The 24,083-nt window shown below is 38.1% G+C and overlaps 1 protein-coding gene and 1 long non-coding RNA gene across 3 annotated transcripts in view; one reads left to right on the top strand and one right to left on the bottom strand.

Moving 5' to 3' along the window:
- Window positions 1–24,083, bottom strand: part of Rbks (ribokinase) — a 69,284-nt gene that overhangs the window by 30,355 nt on the left and 14,846 nt on the right. For both annotated transcript variants that reach the window (XM_048353210.1, XM_048353211.1), the window contains exons 3-6: window positions 18,782–18,845; window positions 17,846–17,908; window positions 13,276–13,440; window positions 7,812–7,903 (exon numbers count right to left, since the gene is read on the bottom strand). In XM_048353210.1, coding sequence (XP_048209167.1) covers window positions 7,812–7,903; window positions 13,276–13,440; window positions 17,846–17,908; window positions 18,782–18,845 — 384 coding nt within the window. The remainder of the gene's footprint in view (window positions 1–7,811; window positions 7,904–13,275; window positions 13,441–17,845; window positions 17,909–18,781; window positions 18,846–24,083) is intronic.
- LOC125356614 lies at window positions 535–23,668 on the top strand. Its single transcript, XR_007211939.1, has 3 exons — window positions 535–546; window positions 4,363–4,365; window positions 22,515–23,668. It is a non-coding gene; the product is annotated as an uncharacterized LOC125356614 (long non-coding RNA).

The following is a 24,083-nucleotide window of genomic DNA, read 5'->3' as shown; positions in this document are numbered from 1 at the left end:
GTTTTTCTGGAAAATGTGTTTCCCTCCTTCATCAAAACAACCAATGGCCTAGTGGTAGAGTGCTTGCCTCGTATACATCAATCCCTGGGTTTGATTCCTCAGCACCACATATATAGAAAACGGCCAGAAGTGGCGTTGTGGCTCAAGTGGTAGAGTGTTAGCCTTGAGCAAAAAGAAGCCAGGGACAGTGCTCAGGCCCTGAGTCCAAGCCCCAGGGCTGGCAAAAAAAACCCAACAAAAAACAAAAACAACAACCAATGCAATGGGAACCTTGAAGGCTATTAGTGCAGGAAAATGAAAGAGAACAAAATCAACGTCAACCTAAACGATTCATCAAAGACATTCTTGGGCTGGGAAAAGTGCTACAGCCTATAATCCTAGTACTCCCAGGCAAGATGACTGAAAATTTGAGGCCAGGTTGGCATACATAAGGAGACTGTCTCAAAAATCAAAACACCAAATTCTTGAAATAACTGGGAAAATTTGAATGTGGCCTGAGTATTAGGTGGCAGTATGAAATTACTGATAACTTTCTTAAGTGTGACAGTGGTAATGTGGTTCTTTTAAGATGATATGTGGTGAGATACTTCAGGGGAGGTATGTTTTTAGCAACTTACTCTCAGCAAAAAGTATTCCTCTTTACTTCGCTTTCAATAAAAAATAACCACAAAAAAGCCATATTGGGGATGTGAGGGGCAAAAAATGCAAAATGTTAATAGCTGTTTTGGTGGAGAGCAGTGTACACTGCTCTTTCAGCTTTTCTGCATGTCTGATATTTCCCATAAAGGAGAGGAATGAAAGGACCATTGCTAATGATGTAGGTATAAAATACACCTGTATACATTTTGGTAGTGAAGGCTGTCAATCTTCTAGGTTCTTCTCATGTTACAAGTTGTAACTTTCCATGGAGAAATTTTGTGTGATTTTGCTACAGAAGTTTGAAGCAGAAAAAGGCCTCCAACATTGACTCTGTGACCTTCCCCAAATCATGTGCAATCTCTAAAATGAGGAGGCTTGGACAGGACTAGCATTTCTCTCCTAGAACATAAAATATGTTTAACAGATACCCATCCAGTGTCTCTGAGGAACCTCTCTGCTCCTGAGACAGGCAGTTTATGAAGCACTATGGGAAATGTATGATACTTTTTGACTTGGAAAGTGTGTAAACAGCTGGTGGCTCATTCCTGTAATCCTAGCTATTCGAGAGGCTAAGATCTGAGGATTGCAGTTTGAGGCCAGACTGGGCAGGAAAGTCTGTGAGATTCTTATCTCCAATAAACTTCTAAGAAAGACGTGGAGCAGTGGTTCAAGTGGTAGAACACTAGCTTTGAGCACAAGAAGCTCAGGAATGGCACCTAGGCCCCAAGTTTGAGCCTCAAGACTGGCACCAAAAAAAGTGTCTTTACTATATTTATTATATGTATAACATCCTAAGAATGGATCTTACATTGGCTCTGAATGTGTTCAAATGAACATTTTTTTAAAAAAAGGGTTGTTTCTATAAGTCAAGCAAGTTGGTCTATTTTCAGAAACAATGATCATACCTTTAAAAATCTTTCAAAAACTCAATGAAAAAATTGTTAACCTAAGTAATTACACAAAAATATCTACATATTACCTACTTTTAACAAACATTTTACTTTACACAAAAATATCTACATATTACCTACTTTTAACAAACATTTTACTTTATTTACTTCTCAATTTTTTTTTTCTTTTTCAGCACTACAGTTTGAACTCAGAGCCTTGTGCTTTAGGCAGTGCTCTTAGGCAGTGGTCTATGACTTGAATTTAGAAGTAAAATGATAATTTGTATGTATACTATTTAGCAATGTGCGTTTTTTTCTCCTGACATTTTGAGTTGGTATGCAGGTTCCTTCCTTTCTTCTGTCTACTTTCACAGTATTCCATATAGCAAATGTACTACAGTTTCAACAAAACCTCTTCCCCATTTCCCCCCCATACTACAGATGGAACCCAGGGCTTTGTGAAACACTGCCACATAAACCAGCTCCCTAGCCCTTTTGCTTTTTTTTTGGCCAGTCCTAGGGCCTGAGCACTGTCCCTGGCTTCTTTTTGCTCAAGGCTAGCACTCTGCCACTTGAGCCACAGTGCCACTTCTGGCTTTTTCTGTGTATGTGGTACTGAGGAATTGAACCCAGGGCTTCATGCATGCCAGGCGAGCACTCTACTACTAAGCCACATTCCATTCCCAGCCCCTGCTTTTTTTTTTTTTTGAGACAGGATATCATGCTAACATTGCCTGGGATAGCCATGGATCAGAAGCGGCTGGGGTTACAGGCATGCACCAGCATAGCTGGTGTGTATTTTAGTTGGCATTTTCACTCATTTTTGATCTGAGGATTCATGATTTTTTTCAATTCTAGAAAACACATTGTACTTTTCTCCTGTACTGCTTCTCTTCAATTCCTTAACATTCTCTTACTTTTTCACTCCAATTAGATAACTGAAGCCTCCCATGTTATCCTTCTCTAAATTCACCATTAATAGTTCAAAATATTTTTCTGTTTGCACTGCTTTCTTGTTGAACTGAGTTTTTACCTCTTGGTGAGCAGATGAAGATTCTGTTTCAATTTACTAATCTTATTCCAGTCTAATGTTTATTTTTCTAATGAGTAATTGAAAAAATACTTCAATGATTTTTATAAGTCTCCAAAAAAAAAAAAAAAGGCAAAGTTTAACTCAGGGCTTCACCCATGCTAAGCATATGCTTTTCCACTAAGCTACACCTTCCGCTCTCCTTAAAAAAAAGTGAATATTACGGTATATCATACAGTCTTTTTTGGGGGTGAGGCACTAGTCTTGGGGCTTGAACTCAGGGTCTGTCCCTGAGATTTTTTTGCTCTAGGCTAGTGCTCTACTATTTGAGCTACAGCTCTACTTCTGAGTTTTTTTTTTTTTTGGCCAGTCGTGGGCCTTGGACTCAGGGCCTGAGCACTGTCCCTGGCTTCTTCCCGCTCAAGGCTAGCACTCTGCCACTTGAGCCACAGCGCCGCTTCTGGCCGTTTTCTGTATATGTGGTGCTGGGGAATCGAACCTAGGGCCTCGTGTATCCGAGGCAGGCACTCTTGCCACTAGGCTATATCCCCAGCCCTCTACTTCTGAGTTTTGATGTTTAATTGGAGATAAGAGCTTCACAGATTTTCCTTTCTGGGCTTGCTCTGAACTATGATCCTCAGATCCCAGCCTCCTGAACAGCTAGGATTATAGGTGTGAGCTACTGGTGCCTGGCTTATCTTATCTTTTTGTATTGTCTTATTATGTGAATTTTCTTTTGGGCAAGTTCGTATTTAGACCGTTCACTAAATTTCATAACATTACATTTCTTCACTTTCTTGTTGGGAGTAGGAAAGTCTCCACCTTTTATCTCACACCAGCCTTTCCTTGTCTTTTAGTGTTTTTAAGGTCTCATCTAACAGGCCCCTAAGGATCTCTTGACCAGAGCCATGTAACATACTGCTCACATATAATTCCTTTTTTTTTTTTTTTGTCACATATAATTCTTGCTCTGCTGTTAGTGGAGATCTTGCCAAAGCACTCATCAAGTCAAGCTAGTTTATTTTATTTTATTTTATTTATTTTTTTGGCCAGTCCTGGGCCTTGGACTCAGGGCCTGAGCACTGTCCCTGGCTTCTTCCCGCTCAAGGCTAGCACTCTGCCACTTGAGCCACAGCGCCGCTTCTGGCCGTTTTCTGTATATGTGGTGCTGGGGAATCGAACCTAGGGCCTCGTGTATCCGAGGCAGGCACTCTTGCCACTAGGCTATTTCTGTCTTATTTTCCGAGGCCGGGAGCCCTAAATGTTGTAGTCTCAGGTAACAAGGTACCAGCTTCTTCCATGTTTTATTATTAATGTGTGAGCCACAGCATAGGTTTCTACATGAGGCACTGCTTACCCCCCATAAGTGGTGTACTTTTAGTGTCCCTTACCCATAGGAGGCACTTCTTACTACCTACATCTTACTCTTTGGGGCTCGTGTACAAGCCATCAAGGGATCAGTGATTATGAGGCTGTTACATTATCTTACTTTTGAACTTATATCTGTTATTGTCTCTTTTTTACATTTATATATTTGTTGTTTGCATTTATAGCCAAGGCGATTTTACCTTATTAACATGAATTATTTCAATTAGTCCATAAGAATGTTGAAAATGTAAATGTTTTCCTTTTTTTCTCCCCAGGCATTTATACATTCAGCATCTTGGTGCTAAGCTGATTTTTGAATACCAGTAAAACAATGGTTCCAAATCAGGCATTTTTTTCCCCCTGTTTCTTTCTTGATTAAGTTTTGTTTTTTAAATGTTTTTCTATCCTTTATTTCTAGTATGTGGACATTCATAGTAAGTTCTTTTTATTCCTGAGGTAACTTGAGGGAGTGAATTTAAAAAGCAAACTGACACATTTAAACATGCGTCCACACACTTAAATTACCAATACTGATGTTACTCCATTTTTCCCCAATATTTATGAATATGAAACAATGTATTTTTATATAGGTATACTTTCTGATCCTTGTTCTTTCTTTAACATCCATTTGTGGATTTATTTCCAGGTAGCAAGATACTCAGATCACTGTATTTCCATTTCTATATCATGCTCCTGAGTTGAATAGTTTTTTTAAATGATCACTCTTTTAAGTTGATAAATTTTAGAGACTGATTTCATTAAAGAGCAGAGTTCATTTATAAAATAGGCACTTATTAGTTGTCAACTATGTGCAGATCTAGTATGGAAGATACTGTTTTCTAGAGATAACTACTAATATATATCAATCAGCTATACTATTTTTAACACTGTGATATATAGTGTTTTACTCTGGTATGAGGGTGGAGCTTTCTGCTTCAACCAGTAAAGTGGGGTGGATGCTGTGTTTTAAAGCTAAGTCATATAATCTAACATAGCTTCTTCTGCCTGTTGCTTTCTCTTGAAATGCTAGATATTGGAACCCAACTACCATACTGCAAAGAGGCCTGGACCATAGAATAAGACCATACACAAATGTTCTGGCCAACAACCCCATTATGCCTTAGGCCAACAGTCAGAACCAACTATCAAGCATATGAACCAAGACGAGATGATAATTCCATTCCTCAGATTGAGTCTTCCAACCACGGTCTTAGGCAAGGAAAAAGTCTGCCGTTCCCTGTCTGAATTGCTGATGCATAAAACTGAGGAGGGCAGTTAGTAATTGTTTTAATTCCCCAAGTTTTAGGATTTTTTTTTTTTTTTTGCCAGTCCTGGGGCACTCTGTCATTTGAGCCACAGTGCCACTTCCAGCTTTTTCTGTACATGTGGTGCTGAGGAATCAAACCCAGGGCTTCATGCATGCAAGGTATGCACTCTACTGCTAAGCCATATTCCCAGCCCAGGATAATTTTTTATGTAGGAATAGACAATTAGGTTGAGAGGGATTGACACTGAGGATACAATAATGAATATGATGCTTCCTTGTCCTTATAGAACTTGTATAGTAAGAAGAGAGAAGAAATTGAATAAATAATGTGGTTATGATGAGTGTCTGAAGAATAAACTGAGTTTTAAAAGTATCTAGCAAGGAAATCTGAGCCAGTTTGGAGGTTGGGGTAATCTAACCTCTTATTGTGAAATGGTCACTGTCTTCCACAATTCCTTTTCCTAGCCTAGCACTGGCCATGGTGGTTGCTCAAAAATATTTCATAACCTACTGTGGTTTGTTAACATTAGTTTCCATGTAGCTGTCTTCTTTTTTGTGTTTGCTATGTTCTGAGAAATGAAACTATCAAGAAAGGAGGTCAAGAAATCCTAGAAACCTTTGTTCAGTCATAGAACCAAATGAAAAATTAACTATTACATTTCATTGATTACTTTCTCTTGAATGTATTTTTCTCTCTCTTTTTTATTGTAAAGGTGATGTACAGAGGGGTTAAGTAAGGGAATGAGTACAGAGTACAATTCTTGTTGATCATTGTTATTCCATCTGGTTTTCTCCTGCTATTCCTCCCCCTTTCTCAAATGTTTCTTTTGTCAATGTGTATAATACATCTAGGTCCCAACTATAGGGGTGAGTTCTAGTGTCATGCTGTCTGCCCTACTGAAAGGGAGAGAGAGTAAACTTTTATTGATAACAATTACTTATAAGCCAGGTACCAGTGTCTCACACCTAAAATCCTAGCCACTCAAGAGGCTGAGGTTTGAGGATTGAGGCTTGAAGTTACCCTGGATATATAAACTTGCAGAAGTCACCCTGGATATATAAACTCACAGAATCTTGTCTCTGATTAGCCAGCAAAAAGTTGGAAGTAAAGGTTTGGCTCAAATGGTAGAAAGCTAGCTGTGAATGAAAGAGCCAAGCAAAAAGCTGAGAGTTGGAGGCACTGTTTGACCCCACAGTACTGGCACATAAAAATACTTATAAAAGTGTAGGCTAGGGGCTGGGAATATAGCTTAGTGGTAGAGTATTTGTCTTTCATGCACGAAGCCCTGGGTTCGATTCCTCAGTATCACATAAACAGAAAAAGCCGAAGTGGCACTGTGGCTCAAGTGGTACAATGCTAGCCTTGAGCAAAATGAAGCCAGGGACAGTGCTCAGGTCCTGAGTCCAAGCCCCAGGACTGGCAACAACAACAACAACAACAACAACAACAACAACAATAATAACAACAAAACAAAAACAAAAGTGTAGGCTAATATCATCATGCTGACAGATATTGTATGTAGATATATGCATGGCTCTCAGATGGATTAAGATGCTGCCTCCCTCATGCAGGGGCCTCAAGTCTTTTCTGTGGCATTAGTGGAGAACCTGTGTCATCTACCAGTGTCACAGGAACTGCACAAGAGAAAATAGTAGTCATTGTATTATAGTCGATTTAGTACGTTATACATTGATGACCTGAAATTCAAATTTAACAGTATTTTTCAAAAATTTCGTTTTCCTGGGGGCTGGGGATATGGCCTATTGGCAAGAGAGCTTGCCTTGTATACATGAGGCCCTGGGTTCGATTCCCCAGCACCACATGTATAGAAAATGGCCAGGGCTGGGGATATAGCCTAGTGGCAAGAGTGCCTGCCTCGGATACACGAGGCCCTAGGTTCGATTCCCCAGCACCACATATACAGAAAACGGCCAGAAGCGGCGCTGTGGCTCAAGTGGCAGAGTGCTAGCCTTGAGCGGGAAGAAGCCAGGGACAGTGCTCAGGCCCTGAGTCCAAGGCCCAGGACTGGCCAAAAAAAAAAAAAAAAAAAAAAAAAAGAAAATGGCCAGAAGTGGCGCTGTGGCTCAAGTGGCAGAGTGCTAGCCTTGAGCAAAAGGAAGCCAGGGACAGTGCCCAGGCCCTGAGTCCAAGGCCCAGGACTGGCCAAAAAAAAAAATTTCGTTTTCCTTAAAATTATCTTTAAGGAGTTGTACAAAGAAGTTTCAATTCAACATGTTAGTTTATGATTACAATGCATCCTGATCAATGTCATCCCTTTATTTTTATTTATTTAATTTGGTAACCCCATACTAGTTATTCCATAGAATGTGAAATAATCTAAAAACAAACACCAATAGTGTGAAGTGTGTGTATGGGCCAGAATGAAGTATGACTTGGTAAGTGCCAGAATATGAAAGCTGACTAAGAGAATCTTTTTTTCCACCACTCTAGGACGTACTAATTTTCTTTCTTCCATACCACAATAAAGTGAAAAATTGGTTTTCTCTGAATTCACATGCAGCCACACTGATGTGGTTAGTCCTGGTTCTTTCCTTTAGCCACTTGTTTAAAAGCCTTTTGGCTTGTCATAGAGTGACCAAACCAATTTATCCTTACCTCACTTTCATTGCAGCAGAACACATCGGAGAGGATGTAGAACCTGGGATCCAGGTCAGCCATGGCGGGAGCTGGATTGAACAATGTTTTCACTATGAAGGAACGGGAAAGAGGTTTGGTAGATATTGGTTTTAACATGGCGTATTTGCATAGAGTTAGAAGGAGAAATCCCAGAGTGCAATAAGTTTTACATTCATCAGATTAAATATGAACTTACAGATACAGAAAAGTCTGAAATCTATCTCCTTGATAGTCCAGTATCAATTCCTTTTTATTTTCATTTCTTCTACTTTTTACTTTTAAAATATTTCAGTTTTGAAGGCAAACATCAATAGTTATGATCAAGGGGATTATAAAGTTAGGGCAAGGACAAGAATATTAAAGTATAATAAGGGGGGTTATAGCATGAAAGAATAAGTATAAATGTGAATGAGCTGGTTACCATTTTTGTGGGTTACTTCAAGTGCTTAGATGTAAGGTTAGTCCATAAATTCATTCTCCAGGGAAGAAAAAAGAGATGACAGAAGAAAACAACAACAGCAACAAAGAGTTCAAAATCTTGGTAGGAACAGCTATGTAGGAAAGCTAGGTAAAAGTTTTCCAGGGGGCTTTCATGTGGCCAGCTTGGCAGTGATACATTCCATATCAGCATGTGGTTGATGGAGACAGTCCACTACTGTAGTAGGGTGAGGCTGTCTAGTCTACTTCTGAACCTTCCTAGGTCTTACTTAACACTTTGGCTCAGTAAGTGGTCTTGTCCAGTACAAACTAGTGCTATTCCCACATTTTTGTTATTTTAGCATGCACAATGTCCACCCACAGAATTTCAATGGTATGTATTTTGTCTGCTCAGATTTTTGCACAGGGCTACTGAGCAGCTGAAATTAGAAAATGAATGCAAAAACTACATGTAAACTGTAAAGTGTTGTACCAATGTAAAGATTATTACTGTTATTATATTGTCCCTCACACAGCCAGCACCCCCGCCTGTCCACCCATCTATCTGCAGGATTGTGTAGCCTGGCAACAGTCTCACTGGGCACAATACTGGGTTTGGCCATAGAAGGCATGGAGTTGGGATACAGATGAAACAACATTGGCTATGACAAGTTAAATGACAGCACATATCATTTAACTTATCTATATGTCCTCAATGGAAAAGAACTAAAGTGGCATTAAAAGATACTCTATCATATTTTGGTATCCTTTTTTTCTTTTTTGTCAGTCATGGGGCTTGAACTCTGTACTGACCCTGAGCTCTTCAACTCAGGGCTAGCACTCTACCACTTGAGACACAGCCCCACTTCTGGTTTGCTGGCGGTTAACTGGAGATAAGAGTCTCACGGACCTTCCTGCCCAGGCTGGCTTTGAACCATGATCCTCAGATCTCAGCCTCCTGAATAGCTAGGATTACAGGTGTGAGCCATCGGTGCCCGGCTATTTTGGTGATCTTCTAATCTCAATTATTCAATTATTTATAATTGTTCTTGTCAATGGATATAAAGACCAGAATCAACATGTATAATTTCATCAAAAGCACCTGGAGTATTAGCTCTGTGGGGGATCTACCTTCTACATGTTGGCCTAGTGGCGATGAGGTCTGTGATTTTTAGATGTAGGTGCTATCTGTAATACTAATGCTTTCATTTCAGTAAAAATGGGATGAGAGTTCTGAGACAGTGTATTCAAAGACGAGGGAACTTTTTCCTTGGTAGTTTAGTAATTGATAAATCTAGCTAAGCAATGTGTTTATTTCAAGTTTACTACTTGTAAATAGAAAAGATGAGAGCTGTGGCAATAAACTCAGAGATGGTGTTACTGCTTTACTTGAAGATAGAATAATGCTGATCAGCACATATGCTGCCTCATCTGCCTCACTGGCAATGGGCAAACACTCCATGATCAACAGGTTATTTGCTTTGCCTGCTTTGCTCTGTGATGTGTCTATGGTGACATCAATGAGATTTGAGAGTGCTCAGTCCTATTCTTGTTTCATGGAAGAACACAAAGAGGTCTAGAGAAACAGGACTGGCGTATCAGTATTGGTTTCTAGAAACAAGAAATGAATTTTTTTGAATGATGTTCCCTATATACTAAGTGACTGATTCTGGTTCAAAGCCATTCTTCATGGTTCCTGCTTCTTTTTTTATACCTCTTTCTTCATCTGGGAACAAAGACACACACACACACACACACACACACACACACACACAGAGACAGGTGCACACACTTCTATAGGGTAGAGTCAAATTGCATCTGCCTTCTATGTTCCAAATAAGATCCAGTTAACCTGGCTAGTGAAAGCTGCCTAGTAGTAGTTCTGGGGAGAAGTGGGATTGTGCAAGTGTGCCTGTGTGTATTGTGAATCTGTGCTACATTGTCATGTGTGGGGACACATTGCTGGAAATGTTCTGGGTCTTCTCTGTCTCTGAAGCAGCCAAAATACTCAAAACTTAGGCTACATGGATAGCATTAACATGTATGAATTTTACTTTTTTCTAGATATTCTTCCTAAAAGCTCAGTTCCTTGACACCAGTGGCATGTGGCATTTTGTTTTTGAAGTAGGGTCTAGGAACAGCCTTTTGGCATGGAGTCTGAAGTCCTGTTGTGATATTTTCTAAGCCACTTACTTAGTCTGTCTAAGACAGTCTTCTCACTCGCGTCCAATCTAAGAGGACAATGGCTATCTTATCTTTGACAAAGTGTTTGAAGGATCCAAGAAAGAACTTTATAAATGCAACATAGCACTTCTTCCAATATTAATACAGTATTTCCCTTTATCTGTGGTTTTGTTTTTTAGATTCATTATAGATTCAACCATGTTCTGAAAGTATTAAATGGAAAATTCCAGAAGTAAAAAGTTCACAAATTTAAAATTGCACATCATTCTGAGTCATCTGATGGGATCCTATGCCATCCCACTCCATTCCATGTGGGACATGAATCATCGTTCTCTCCAGCCTGCCCACCTTGTATACACTGCTGGTGTTAGCCACTCAGTGGCCGTCTTACTTATCAGATCAGTTGTCTGGGTACTTCAGTGCTTATGTTCAATTAGCCCTTATTTTTCTCAATAATGATTCCAAAGTGCCAGGAGTAATATGACTGACAACTCAGATATTCCAAAAACAATTACATGCTTCCTTTAAGTGAATTTTGTTGACTTAGTAAGGAGAGGAAAGAAAAGAAAAACAAAACAGTATGTTGAGGTTTCTAAGAGTAAAAATGAATCTTCTATCCATTAAGGGTTCAAAAAGGAAAAAGAAAACAGTGCTAATTTTGTTATTAAAGCTCAAATTGCAAAGGGTATGGTGACAGTGTGTGGTAAGTACTTACTTAAGATGGAATAGATGCTAAACTACAGAGTTCAACAGTACTGGAAATTTCAGGCATTTACTGTGGGTCTTGGAACAGATCTCTGATAAGAGGGAAGTACTACTGTACAGAAAAGGCCATGCTGAATCTGACACAGTGGCTCTTAGCAAAAAATGTGAAGGAAGCAGTGTGGCCTATGACCTATCTCTGCCTACCCTCCTTAATGCCCCAGGACCTCCAGTTCCTCAAGTGGCAGGTAACAGAGGAAGCATTACTGCATTCCACCCAGATGATATCCCCAAGTCAGGGGGCCTGTCCCTCAGGATTATTCTGACCTCACCTGTAAATGGTTAGCTCCTCACCTGTGGTGGCTGTACCTTCCTCTCCTCCATAAGCTGAGTAGGTAACAGGTAACTAGACTAGGACAGAAGAAACAGCAATTTCTGAGAAGCTAGGGATAGTAGAAAGAAGATGTTACATGAGAACATGTTTTGATCTCTACAAAGAGAGGCAGAAACAAAAGTAGAGTGGCATGCCGTATTCACATGACCCAACCAAGATGGGCGCAGTGCAGAGAATGCTTACCATGAGCATTAGACTATATCTGTGTGACACTTTTGAGAAAATGTAACCAAATAGATTTTGGCTTAGAATTCTTTCTGACAGCTTCGAGTCCATTAAAAATACAGTAAATGTCAGTGAGAATTTGCCATGGCATGTTGTTTTGCCAAGAGGAAAATTTGTTAAATCAAGATGCACACTGCAAAACTCTTCACAAAATCACTTCAGTGATTTATTTTTCATTTATTGCTCCACAGAACACTATACATTTGAGAGAAATCACTTATATAGTGCAATCTTACCCACGTGGTGGTGGGAGGGGCTCCCCTCTATACACATACCCGTTCTTTTTCTTGTTTTCTAGTTTTATATCTTGCTAGGGAAAGTTTTATCTGTAAAGGTCAATGTGATTTTCTTCTTATAAATGATAGAAATACTGCTGCAATATCAAATAGAAGCCATTCTTACAAAGGCTACTTTTTGTTTTGACCAAGTAGTGCTAGGTTAAGGTATTTTGACGTTTTGAGAGTCTCACTATATAGCTCAAACTGACCTTGAACTTGCTATGTAGCTGTGGATGACATGGAACTTGTGGTCTTTCTACTTCTATCACCTAAGTGCCGAGATTATAGCTGTGTGCTACTGTGCTCATCTATCCTAACTTTAATTTAAGGAGAGAAATGGATGGGAGAGAAGAAAATTAGAATTTACTGGTATATAAAATAATGTGCTTGGCATCATATTTTATTTCATTCCATTCACAGAACAATTATGAAAAGCATATTTATTTCTACCTGCATTTTACAGACAGGTTCAGAAGGACTACCTAATTCTGCTATGACCACAAAGCTAGCAACAGACAGCAGGATTCTAACTCAGAAGATGCTTTCCCTACTAGGTAACAGAAAGAAAAAAAATACCAAACAAAAAAATGAGTTGACTTCAAAAATGGTGTTCATGTGTTATTTGTTGTAAGAAAGGGAGAAGCTGTGGGAGAACAGATGAACTAAGATTAGTATTGATCACTGTTGGGTGATGGGTCTTATCATATAGTTGTACCTTCTTTATTGGTTTGAAAATTCCCAAAGTCAGAGGTTGAACGTAAGAGTTACTTAACTGACATAAAAATCTTTACATAGAATCATTTTGTTTCTTGAAAAGATAATAAAAGTTTTGCAAAAAGGTGAGAGATCAAATCATTGATCCTAGAGACATTTGTTAAATTATAACTGGCAATAATTGGATATAACATATAGTTTAACCTTTGTTTCTCAGAAAGGAATACTTATTGCCTCAGGTGTTACCATGGATAATAGCCTGCTGCACAGATTCTGATTAAGCTCTGTATCATTTCTGCTAACTAGATTACAGATTTAGAATTTAGGGATATTGGATATGCTACTCATGTTATTTCTTTTTTACCCCATTTGTAAGTTTTTCTAACATTATCAAGAACTATAACAGTGAATCTCACAGATGGAAGAAAGAATATTTTACTACAGAGTATTGCTAAACTTGAAAGGTTAACTTTAATTAAGATAGTGATAAAAGCTTTTACATAAAAAAATGACAAATATGTTAAACTACCTCCATTGCTGTGGGCCATTGTCAGGGCTTCCAAAGAAGTTGCTGGAGTTATTTCTAGTTGGCAGATCATTACTTTGGCTCTGCTAATGACATTGGCTGCCTCCTTCAGATCTTCAGAATTCAAAAGTAAATTTGCTCCAGCCACTATGACGATGATATTCTGGCCTATAAAGAAATTCTACATATTTATACGATAGCCAAGCAAAGCCAAGCAATGCTATTCTGCAATGTTACAATTATCTTATAAAATCATTATACAAAATGTGCTGTATTAATTTAAAATTTTCTGGGGCATCTAGGTCCTGAATTTTGTATTCTGTATGGATCTTTTCAATATTGCTGAGGTTAAAAATATTCTGATTTTTTTCCTCCTTCTCTACCTCTTCCCCTCCCCTTCTCCCTTTTTTTTCTTTCCTCCTCCCCCTCCTCCTCCCCCTCCTCTTCTTCTTCCTCCTCTCCATCCTCCTCCTCCTCCTTCTTTTCAAAAAGACAGAGTCTCACTATTTTGCCCAGGCTGGTTGAGAATTCCTGGGTGAAAGTCATCCTCCTGCCTCCACTTCCCAAGTAGCTAGGACGAGAGGAATATACCACTATGCCTGCTTTATTCTAATCACTTCAGACAAACTGTTTGATTTATTAATATTTTTGTATATAGAGAATAATTAGGAAATCATATATAACGTTTTTAAGATTTTTTTATTTTTATTTTATTATTATTATTTTTTTTGGCCAGTCCTGGGCCTTGAACTCAGGGCCTGAGCACTGTCCCTGGCTTCTCTTTGCTCAAGGCTAGCACTCTGCCACTTGAGCCACAGCGCCACTTCTGGCCGTTTTCTGTATATGTGGTGCTGGGGAATCGAACCCAGGGCCTCATGTATACAAGGCAAGCACTCTTGCCACTAGGCCATATCCCCAGCCCCTTAATATTTTTTTTAGTGGGAAATGGCTAACATAATGTTCATGTTAAAGATCTTGAATTCTAAATGGGAGATATTATAGAGATGAGTACAAACAAGAATAAATCTCTATAATACTCAAAATTAATGCTCTATAGTATACAAACAATTCATGTGAGCACCTTGTGGTACTCTAATACATTATTCTGTTCATTCAAACATGATTTAGAAGATCTAATAGACAGAAAATATATCAGGTAAAGAGGAGAGAGGCATACTTGGCTTATACTGTACCAGACAAAAAAGAAAAAAACAGGACCAGGGAATCTGCTATTCTCATTACTTGGATCCACTGTAGCCCTTAGACACTTACATAGGGTTTAAGGTAGTGGTGCATCTTATCTGTTAGGTGACCTCCAAAGAGAGCTATGTTGTTGCTGGGTGCTGGTGGCTCAAGCCTGTAACCCTAGCTACTCAGGAGGTTGAGATCTGAAGATTGAGGTTCAAAGCCAGCCTGGGCAGTAAAGTCTGTGAGACTCCTATCTCCAATTAACCACCAGAAAGCTGGAAGAGCACTAGCCTTGAGCTGAAGAGCTCAGAGACAATGCCCAGGCCCAGATTTCAAGCCCCATGACCAAACAAAAATTAAAAAACAAGAGCTATGTTGTCCAACATGGTAGTCACAATAGCAAGGTGGACATCAAACACTTGAAATACAGCCTGTCTGAATGGAGATTTGCTTAAGTGGATTTCAAAGATATACTTTATACATAAAAGTAGTAAAATATCTTATTACATTTTAAGCAGCATCTAAAATGTTAATTTTAAAATAAAATTTAACTATATGTTGAAGTATTAGTCTTTTAGATATACTAGATTAAATAAATATATTGTCAAAATTAGATATACTTGTTTCTTCTTCCTTTTCAGAATATGGCTGCTAAAAGGGAACACTACTACACTGTTGGGGGGAGTATAAACTTGTTCAAACATTCTGGAAAGCAGTGTGGATGTGGAGGTTCCTCAAAAGGCTAAAATAGACCTCTCCTATGACCCAGCAATCCCACTTCTGGGCATTTACTCAAAGGATCACAAACAAGGCCATACTAAAGCTACCAGTACAAACATGATCAAAGCTTCACTATTTGCCATAGCTAAAATATGGAACCGATCCAGATGTCCTTCAGTAGATGAATGGATCAAGAAATTGTGATATATATATATACACAATGGAATTCTATGCTTTATCAGAAAGAATGGCATTGCCCCATTTGCAAGAAAATGGAAAGACTTGGAAAAAAAATCATACTAAGTGAAGTGAGTCAGACCCAAAGAAACATAAACTCTATGGTGTCCCTTATTGGTAATAATTAGTATATGTTTAGGATAGTCCTAGCAGATGATCACAATAGCTCAAGAGCTATGTACATATGATCACATGACACTAAATGAAATTATCTCCAAAATATGGTAACAAGTGGCTTATCATTGATGTTGTTATTTTCAATGTACAATGTGAAATTATTTCCTTTTTCTGTTCATCTTTCCTATGATTTAGCCCTGTTGTCACTGTATTTGACTATAGTACCCTGGGTATTTTATATATGTCTGTCTGCATTAGGGACGGGAAGGGGAACATTAACATGGTGAGACAAAGGGAAAAAGGCAAAGCAATGCAACAGCAGTACTTACAAGAAAATATGTTGTAAACTAGAACTATACAACTCAGGGGGGGCATGGGAAGGAGGGAAGGTGGGAGAAAAATGAGGGGGTCACAAGTTGGACAAGAAATGTACTCACTACCTCATGTCTGATATACTCAACTACCTCACGTTTGTAACTGTAACCCCTCTATACTTTACCTTGACAAAAAAAAAAAAAAAAACCCACCAAAACCCCCCACAAAAAAACAACCAAAACCCAAAACCAGAATATGGCTACTGGATAATTTAAACTCCCACATCTCACTTGATTTTCTTTTCCTTTTAAAATTTTATGTCAGTCCTGGGACTTGAACTCAGTTTGGGCACTGTATCTGAGCTTTTTCTGCTCAAGGCTAGTACTCTATGATTGGGCCATAGTGCCACTTTTGGTTAATTGAAGTAGGAGTCTCACAGACTTTCCTGCCAGGGCTGGCTTTGAACCTTGATCCTCAGGTCTCAGCCACCTGAGTAGCTAGGATTATAGGCATGAGCCACCAGTGCCTGGCTTTAGCTTTTTGTTCTCAAGGCTAGTGCTCTTCTATGTGAGAAACAGCTCCACTTCTATGGCTTTAATTTTATTTCTACAGGGTAATATTGCTGGAATGAGTTGCAGCAGGCGTTTTTTTGTGCTCCAGGCTACTCATGGTGATCTTGTATAGACATGACCTAAAATTACCTCTCAACATGGAACAAATTCTATCCTATCCTCTTACCACAGATGTGTTTGTTGGCCATGAAGATGACTTAATAGAGTGGGGATGGTTCAGCATAAACTCAACCTCAGTCCTGGAAAAATTCAAAGTATTCACTTGCTGAAAGACAGCATCTCTTTCTTTTCTCCGTCAGTGACCTCATTCTCTCTGCTGGAGTCACTACAGACTAAACCTGCATTCCTAGACTGCCCTTGGAGGCTGAGCAATGTGCCTGGGACTATAGCTGTCCGTGGACCAAGTCATGTGACTGGCTTGCTCATGCCTCTGGTTCAACTTGTCAATATGACAGTCCCTGTGTATTCTCCCCTTCACTTAAGGGAGCTGACAGTCCCACCTTTTGGTATTTGTCCTAGCACTTTTACAATGTATGCTCTTGAGGGCATTACCATTCTATAAACTAAGCAAAGTCTACTGTAATAAGAACATGATATATATATATATATATATATATATATATATATATATATTAAATAATACCTTTGCATGTAAAATGTAGATTTTGTGTCACAGATAAGGGAGAAAACCCTTAGAATAAAATATGAAGTTTAAGACAAGAAGTGAACTACTGTTAACAGTAATCATTACTTATGATATGACTTAAAGTTACAAACATAAGTTTTCTATTATTACAATGAATACTGTTTTTTTTTTTGTAGTGGTACTGCAGTTTGAATGCAGGACCTCATGAGACAAGGCCTCCTGCATGCGCATCTATCTATCTATCTATCTATCTATCTATCTATCTATCTATCTACCTACCTACCTACCTATGTATCTTAAATATATATATATTTTATTGAAATAACAGACAAAATCCATACTAAATAAGTTAAATATAATTAGTTGCTGCCATTTGCTCAGTAAATGTTCTATAAGTAAGATTTATCAAATCTTGTTTTGCAGCTATTTACATATATTTACTTAGTGTAATGGAAATGACATATTTGACTACTTTTAGAGAAAAATGTCAATTCTGAGTTTACATGGAAGGTAAAGGGGTTATAATTGAACATAAATATTTTTGTAGGCAACTATTCTGTTTGCTATATGTCAGATGGACAATTTCCTATTTAAATGATCAACATAGGTAGTATAAATTATTGGAAACATTCCTATTGGGGTTGGAAAAGTCACACTTTAGGTAATGGAGTAGTAGGGGTGGCAAGGAGGTAGGAGCAGGGTAAAAATTGATGCTTCCAATCTAGTTCTGGAAACAACCTGCTTCAGGAAATGGCACTCCAATATGCGAAACACATACCTTCATTATTGACAATTATAGAAGCAGCTCCTGTAGCAGCATCTTTAGTCTGATATGTAAATTCTACAAGAAAAAAAATTAAAATCACATACATACAGCCTGGCAGGGATAATTTATTTTAACAATTTCAATGTGATATTAATTCTTGGAAAAACTTTTTAACCTTTAACCATCTGGAATAAGTTAAAAAATAAGGAATTAGTGCTAATTTATACCTATCACCTATACAATGAGACAAATTGGCATCTTTACATTTAGTGGCACCTTTTCTCTGCATTAGTAATAACTCATCAAATCCCCCTAACTTTCAGTCGCTCCAAATTATTCGTAGTTGTATATATAAGCGCATTTTGATGATACCAACTCATTTATTTTTTCTATCAAAAGAAATAGTACACTTGAGATATAAAAACAAAAGGTTAAGCATACAAAATAAACTGATTTTCTTTATTTTTAAACTTCCATCTCATCAAGAACCATGGTCCCCTTTGTAAATCACAATGCTAATCAGGTAGCCTTGTACAGCACCAAAGTGCTCAGCCTAGAGTCAAAAGATCTGCCTTCTATTCCCAGCTAACACTAACTAGCTATGTGTGCTGAGAAAAATCATAGAACCTCTGTGACCCTCAATGTTCTCTTCTGTGATAATATTCCAGTCTTGGGGCTATACTATTCAATGGCTTTTCTTACACTATCTTTTGTGCCATTTATCACATACCCATGACTTGAAGGTTTGTAACCTTCCCCTCTGGAAGAATATGTATGAAAGGATTACCAGAGGACATTAAATGCAACACCAGGCAAAGCTATGCATAAGATTTTGCTAGCTGTTATATAGGATCTAATAATTCTATTCTGTATTAATTCTCTTGTAAGAAGACTGATCACAGAAGAAAGTTATAACATTCATTAACTTTAAAAAAGATGAAGTTTTACCTGTAGAAATACCATTCTGTTTTAAGTTTTCTATATAATCATTGCCAAAAGAATCTTTGCCAACCTGTACCAAAGAAATGACAAGTATTAGATCTTTTACACTTAGAAAAATGCTACAATTTGGTTTTTAGAATATTTAGCATTTTAAAAGGGCACATCTGCCCAGTACTTTATAAACATTAATTAATTAATCTTCTTAATGTAAGACGTTAAACTTGATTTCAACCCAAAGAATTCTTGTATACTGTAGTAATGTTTTACTTATATACTACTGAAAATGTGAAGCAATTAATGGTGGCCACAAGTCCTTAGTTTCATTCTGATTTTGATCTATTCCTTTAATCATTCCTATTGAGGCAGAACTATTCATGATGATCTAAGAATCTGTGTTCCTACATCATTATAAATGAGAGTGATAATTTCTTACTAGCAGAATTTAAAATGCAGAGCATTCAACAGGAAGTGTTATCATGGAGAGCAGTTTCTGTTGGAAGAAGCTCATGAACCAAAGGTTTTCCTTTTAAGAGATAGGCTGTTTATTTGCCAGGTAAGTATAAGGGTGTCCAATTTTGCAGGTCAATGATCCAATCAAAAGCAAATTCTTTGCTCCCTCATCATCTTTCCAGGCTGCCCTTGAAGTCCCTATTCTCCTTCCTTAGCCTCTTGAGTGCTGGGATTATGTGTGCCATCTCACAGAGCTTCTTCCATTTCCCCCCTTCTATTATTGGTAATCAAACATAGGGACTTGTGAATTCTAGGCAAAGAGCACCAATGAGTTTTATATATATATCCTCAACCCTCTTATTGTTTATAACCTTTAATTCTTTTCCATGGGCAATCAAAGTGTTACCCATTTGGGAAAACATATACATGTTGTGGAAATTAAGAAAAGGCCATTCCTAGAAATGTAACATCTGAGAGACATCAGGACAATGAAACTTCTCTTTCCTTTATTGTAATATTATGCAGGCGAAGTCTGTTACAGATGAACATCTAGTGCAGCCCTGATAAATGGAGGTGATAATATACAGATTAGGAAGAGTAAGGATTAAGAATTGTTGTGGGGGAGAAACTGATACTATCAAGGGATAAGAAACAGAAACAACCATAAAACTAAGTGCATATCATGTGCATCGGAGGTGTAATTAGGAAGGGACTTTATACTTGAGGAATTGCATTTTGGAGACCTTCTGTAGTTGTATTCCAGAGGCTGCCACTGCTATCTTGGTTTTGCTCAGGGAATTACTGGATTGACTGTATCCCCTGGTGATGGTTATAGTTCCAGAGTTATTCTAGGGCTGAGAATGTGGCTTAGCGGTAGAGTGCCTGCCTAGCATGCATGAAGCCCTGGGTTCAATTCCTCAGTACCACATAAACTGAAAAAGCCAGAAGTGGTGCTGTGGCTCAAGAGGTAGAGTGCTAGCCTTGAGCAAAAAAGCCAGGGACAGTGCTCAGGCCCTGAGTCCCAAGCCCTAGGACTGGCAAAAAACAAAAACAAAAAACAGAGTTATTGTAATTGGTATTTCCAAAAAGGTGTCTTTCTGGCCTCCTAAACTCTATGCATCAAGTGGAAGAAAACAGTTTACTTTTTCTGTCTTTGACATTGCCTTATTAAAAATAAAAATCTAGTACCTAAAAGCCTAATGGAAAAGTAATGATACTGCTAAGGATTAGGAGATGTCAACTCTAGCTCCATTAACTGTGCATTTGGGTCACAGTGATATACTACAAAATAAAAGAAACACTAAGACCAGAAAGTGTGATTTTAGGCAAGCCATTGTAACTTGCACCTTTAACAGGAAAGTTCCAGCAAGTTTTCTCTAAGGCAGCAATCAATAATTTCCACAAAAGCACATTTAAAACTGTAAAGGACAGCTGGGTGCTGGTGGCTCATGCCTGTAATCCTGGCTACTAAGAAGGCTGAGATCTGAGGATGGTGGTTTAAAGTCAGCCCTGGATGAAAAGTCCCCATGAGGCTTTAAACTCCAATTCAAAAAACTGGAAGTGGTGCTGTGGCTCTAGTGGGAGAGTGATGGCCTTAAGCACTAAGAGACTCAGGGGCAAAGCCCAGGCACTGAGTTCAAGCCCCACAACCCACAAACAAACAAACAAACAAACAACAAAACCTGTAAAGGATTAAATAAGGCGTCAGTGCTATCTTTCTCCTATTCCGCATGACACTGAGGGGGTAACCATTTCTGTTTCTCTCAGGGAAAAAAGCAGACGGGCTGCTTGGAGTCTATCTTTTATTTTACTTTTTGTGGGCTGAGGTTAGAACCCAGGGCCTGTTGCATGCTAGACAAGTGTTCCATTGAACTACATCCCTTACTCTATTAAATTCCAGTTTTTTTCGTGCTCCCTATTTTTGAACAAAAAGCATGGGTCATAGAAACAGGTGCATAGGTGCTTTTGGGACTGCATCCCTCTTATTCTAATAAAAACATTTTCATTAATGATTTGGTTTAACTATTGTTCTAAATGTAATCATTTATCATGGTCTATTTTTGGTTTAATCGTGATTACATTAGTCAGTGTAATCATTTATCTTGTTACTCTTATGAGAATGTCAACAACTGAAGAGCAATTCTGGGCCTTGGTAACTACCTTTAAGTGTTACGTGGATCTAACTCAATGTGAACAAAAAGAAATAGAAAGCCAATAGAAAGCCATGACCTGTTTTTAGATGGTTCTTATGATACGTGCAATGTGATATGAAAGAATGCCATCTTCTCCCATTTCTCACCCCTAAAGTCTTAGAAGTGTTCATTCATTTATACTTCTAGACTTAACTGTTTTTTTTTTTTTCTTTTAATTCTGGGGCTCAATCCAGGGCTTTGTATATGCTAGGCAAGAGTTGTACCATTGAACTATAAATCACCCTTTAAAGAAAGTTGAGGATGACATAATGACACATATCTAGCATTAAGGAGGCAGAGTCAGGAAGACTGCAAGTTCAAGGCCAATCTGGAGTATGCAGTATGACTCTGCCTAAAAAATAAGCAAACTAAAAAGAGTTGAGAGAAGTGTTCCCCATCCCCTTTGCTTTGCTGAACAAAATATCAGCTCCTTCCTCAGTTATTGGAAATTGGTACCCAGAAGTGAAAGTAGCATGTAAGCAAAGATTTTTTTTTTATCCTGCTGAGACCTAAGTGACAGTTTTTTGCAAAACACAGTGAATAACACAAATAGGACTCCTTATGACGTAGTAATGGACTCAAGACTATGGACTCAAAAGGCAGCTTTTGTTTTCCAGGTCACACTTTGGCCATCAAATTGATGAGAAAACTTCAAATGTAAGCATCTTGGCCCTGAGGCAAATGGTGCATATGGTAGTCAGGAAACTTGGAATCTAATTTCAGTTCTGCCATTATCAAACTAATTAAAATTCTTTGCATTTTGCCTCAAATTGTTCCATCTGATGCAGGCTGTAGGGTGGGACTGAGTGTCAGTTCTCTCTGGCAGGCAGGAAACCAATGGTTCTTCAAACTGGCTGTACACTAACATTTCCTATGGAGCTCATAAAAAATCTCAATGCTTTGGTTATATTCGAGACCAATTAAATCAGATTCTGTGCAGGTGGTACCTGGCATATTCCCTAGGTGACAATGATGTATGGTTCAGGTTCAGGACCACTGTCTTATAGGATTAAGAGCCACGGCAGTGTTTGTAAAGCTTTGTGTGTATGGAAGAGATGAAAATAATAGTACAGAAGTAGTAGTGCTGTGTTGGTCAGTTAAATGTCGCCTGCAGAACCTGCTGAGGGCCCCAGTAGCTCCCAGACTGAGATCAAGACATGGACAACAACAGAGATTTCTTTGGCTTGTGTTTGCTGAACCCAGTCTTAATTCAAAGCGAGTCAGCTTCACTTCCCTTGTGTCTAGTTTTTCAGAACTCCTATATTACAAATATAATTAGATTTCCCTATTTTGCAGAGTTGTTGGAAGAAATGTACTATTAGCTTGACAATGTCACTTAACTGTGTTAGAATGCTAATGGTTGCTTCTTTTTGCCACAATAACTTGACAAATATTTCTCTATCAGTGTGTTTTTGCCTGTTTCACCAAATAATTTTGCTTGGTTCCTGTAAGGCATTATTAGTGTTGCTATAAAACTATAGGAAATTTTCTATCAGTTTTTCTTTAGCTCCATATGTTCATTTTTGTCTTGATTGTCATGATTTGGGTTTCAACTTGGAACCTATTATCTTAAAAAAATTGCTATAAAGAAAGTTTGGCTAATTTGCCTAGTAAAATATACTCTACAATGGAAAATATGATTAATGGATTAAATAATAACTTTGACTATAAAATGTTATTAAAAAAGACCTGAGAAATTCACACAATTTGCTTAGGCTTTTAAATAAACCCTTAATTCAAGGTGCTAGAGTACCTAAGCAAAGTCACCCTTGATGTGTTTTACTTGCAGTTTTCTTATCCTTTACTGTATAGACACCTACACTAAACTCTACTGTGGAACAAATACTAGCTGATAAATCTGGGGACACAGTAGATGTGCAGAACTTTCAAAATTATCCAGGTGCTAACATAAACCAAGCTACACAGATCTGAATTAAACAATACCTTTGCTTCAATCAATCTCCTCACTGGAACATGTCCCAAAACATACCTTAGCTCCGTTTTCTTTTCCTCTTATATTCTACTCTACAGTCTCATGATTTCCCACTATCAGTTCCAAAATATTTCTATTTTGTCTTTCTCTCTTTGCCTCAAATTCCACAGACCTAAAATAAAACCCATCTCAAAATCTTAATAATTGGATGCGATCCCAGGGGACATCTAATCTTGACTTTAATGGCTACATGAATAACTTCTATGAAGCTTCCAAAAGAGATTCTCCTTTCATGCCTCCAGCTCCAGGAAACTCCTTGCTTCTCAAGATTGCCATATGAAACTGTAACCTCTCTGTACATCAGTTTGATAATAAAAATTTGAAAACAAAAAAGATTGCCATATGAGGTAGCTTCTACAGTGACCCTATGTCTAGGATTTCCCAGACAGGAAATCGTATCCTTTTCTTTCCAGTTCTGGAGTCACCTTTTGTTAGCACTATTTGATTACTCCTAAGACTTAATCAAGTATGGGGTAGATCAGGCCTAAATTTTTTCATCAGTTTCTTGTAGCCCCATAATTTCTAAAGCAATTACTGATTAATTATATTGATATTTTACATATACCAAGAACTTAACCTTTGGTTAAGTTTGGTTGGGTAAAAGAAAATGTAGTACATATGTACAATGAAGTATATTCAGCCATGAATAATGAAATTATGTCATTTGAGGGAA

The sequence above is a fragment of the Perognathus longimembris genome, chromosome 8 (assembly GCF_023159225.1).
Source record: "Perognathus longimembris pacificus isolate PPM17 chromosome 8, ASM2315922v1, whole genome shotgun sequence".
In the NCBI taxonomy this organism is placed as follows: Eukaryota; Metazoa; Chordata; class Mammalia; order Rodentia; family Heteromyidae; genus Perognathus; species Perognathus longimembris.
This window is presented reverse-complemented; position numbering and strand designations above follow the sequence as displayed.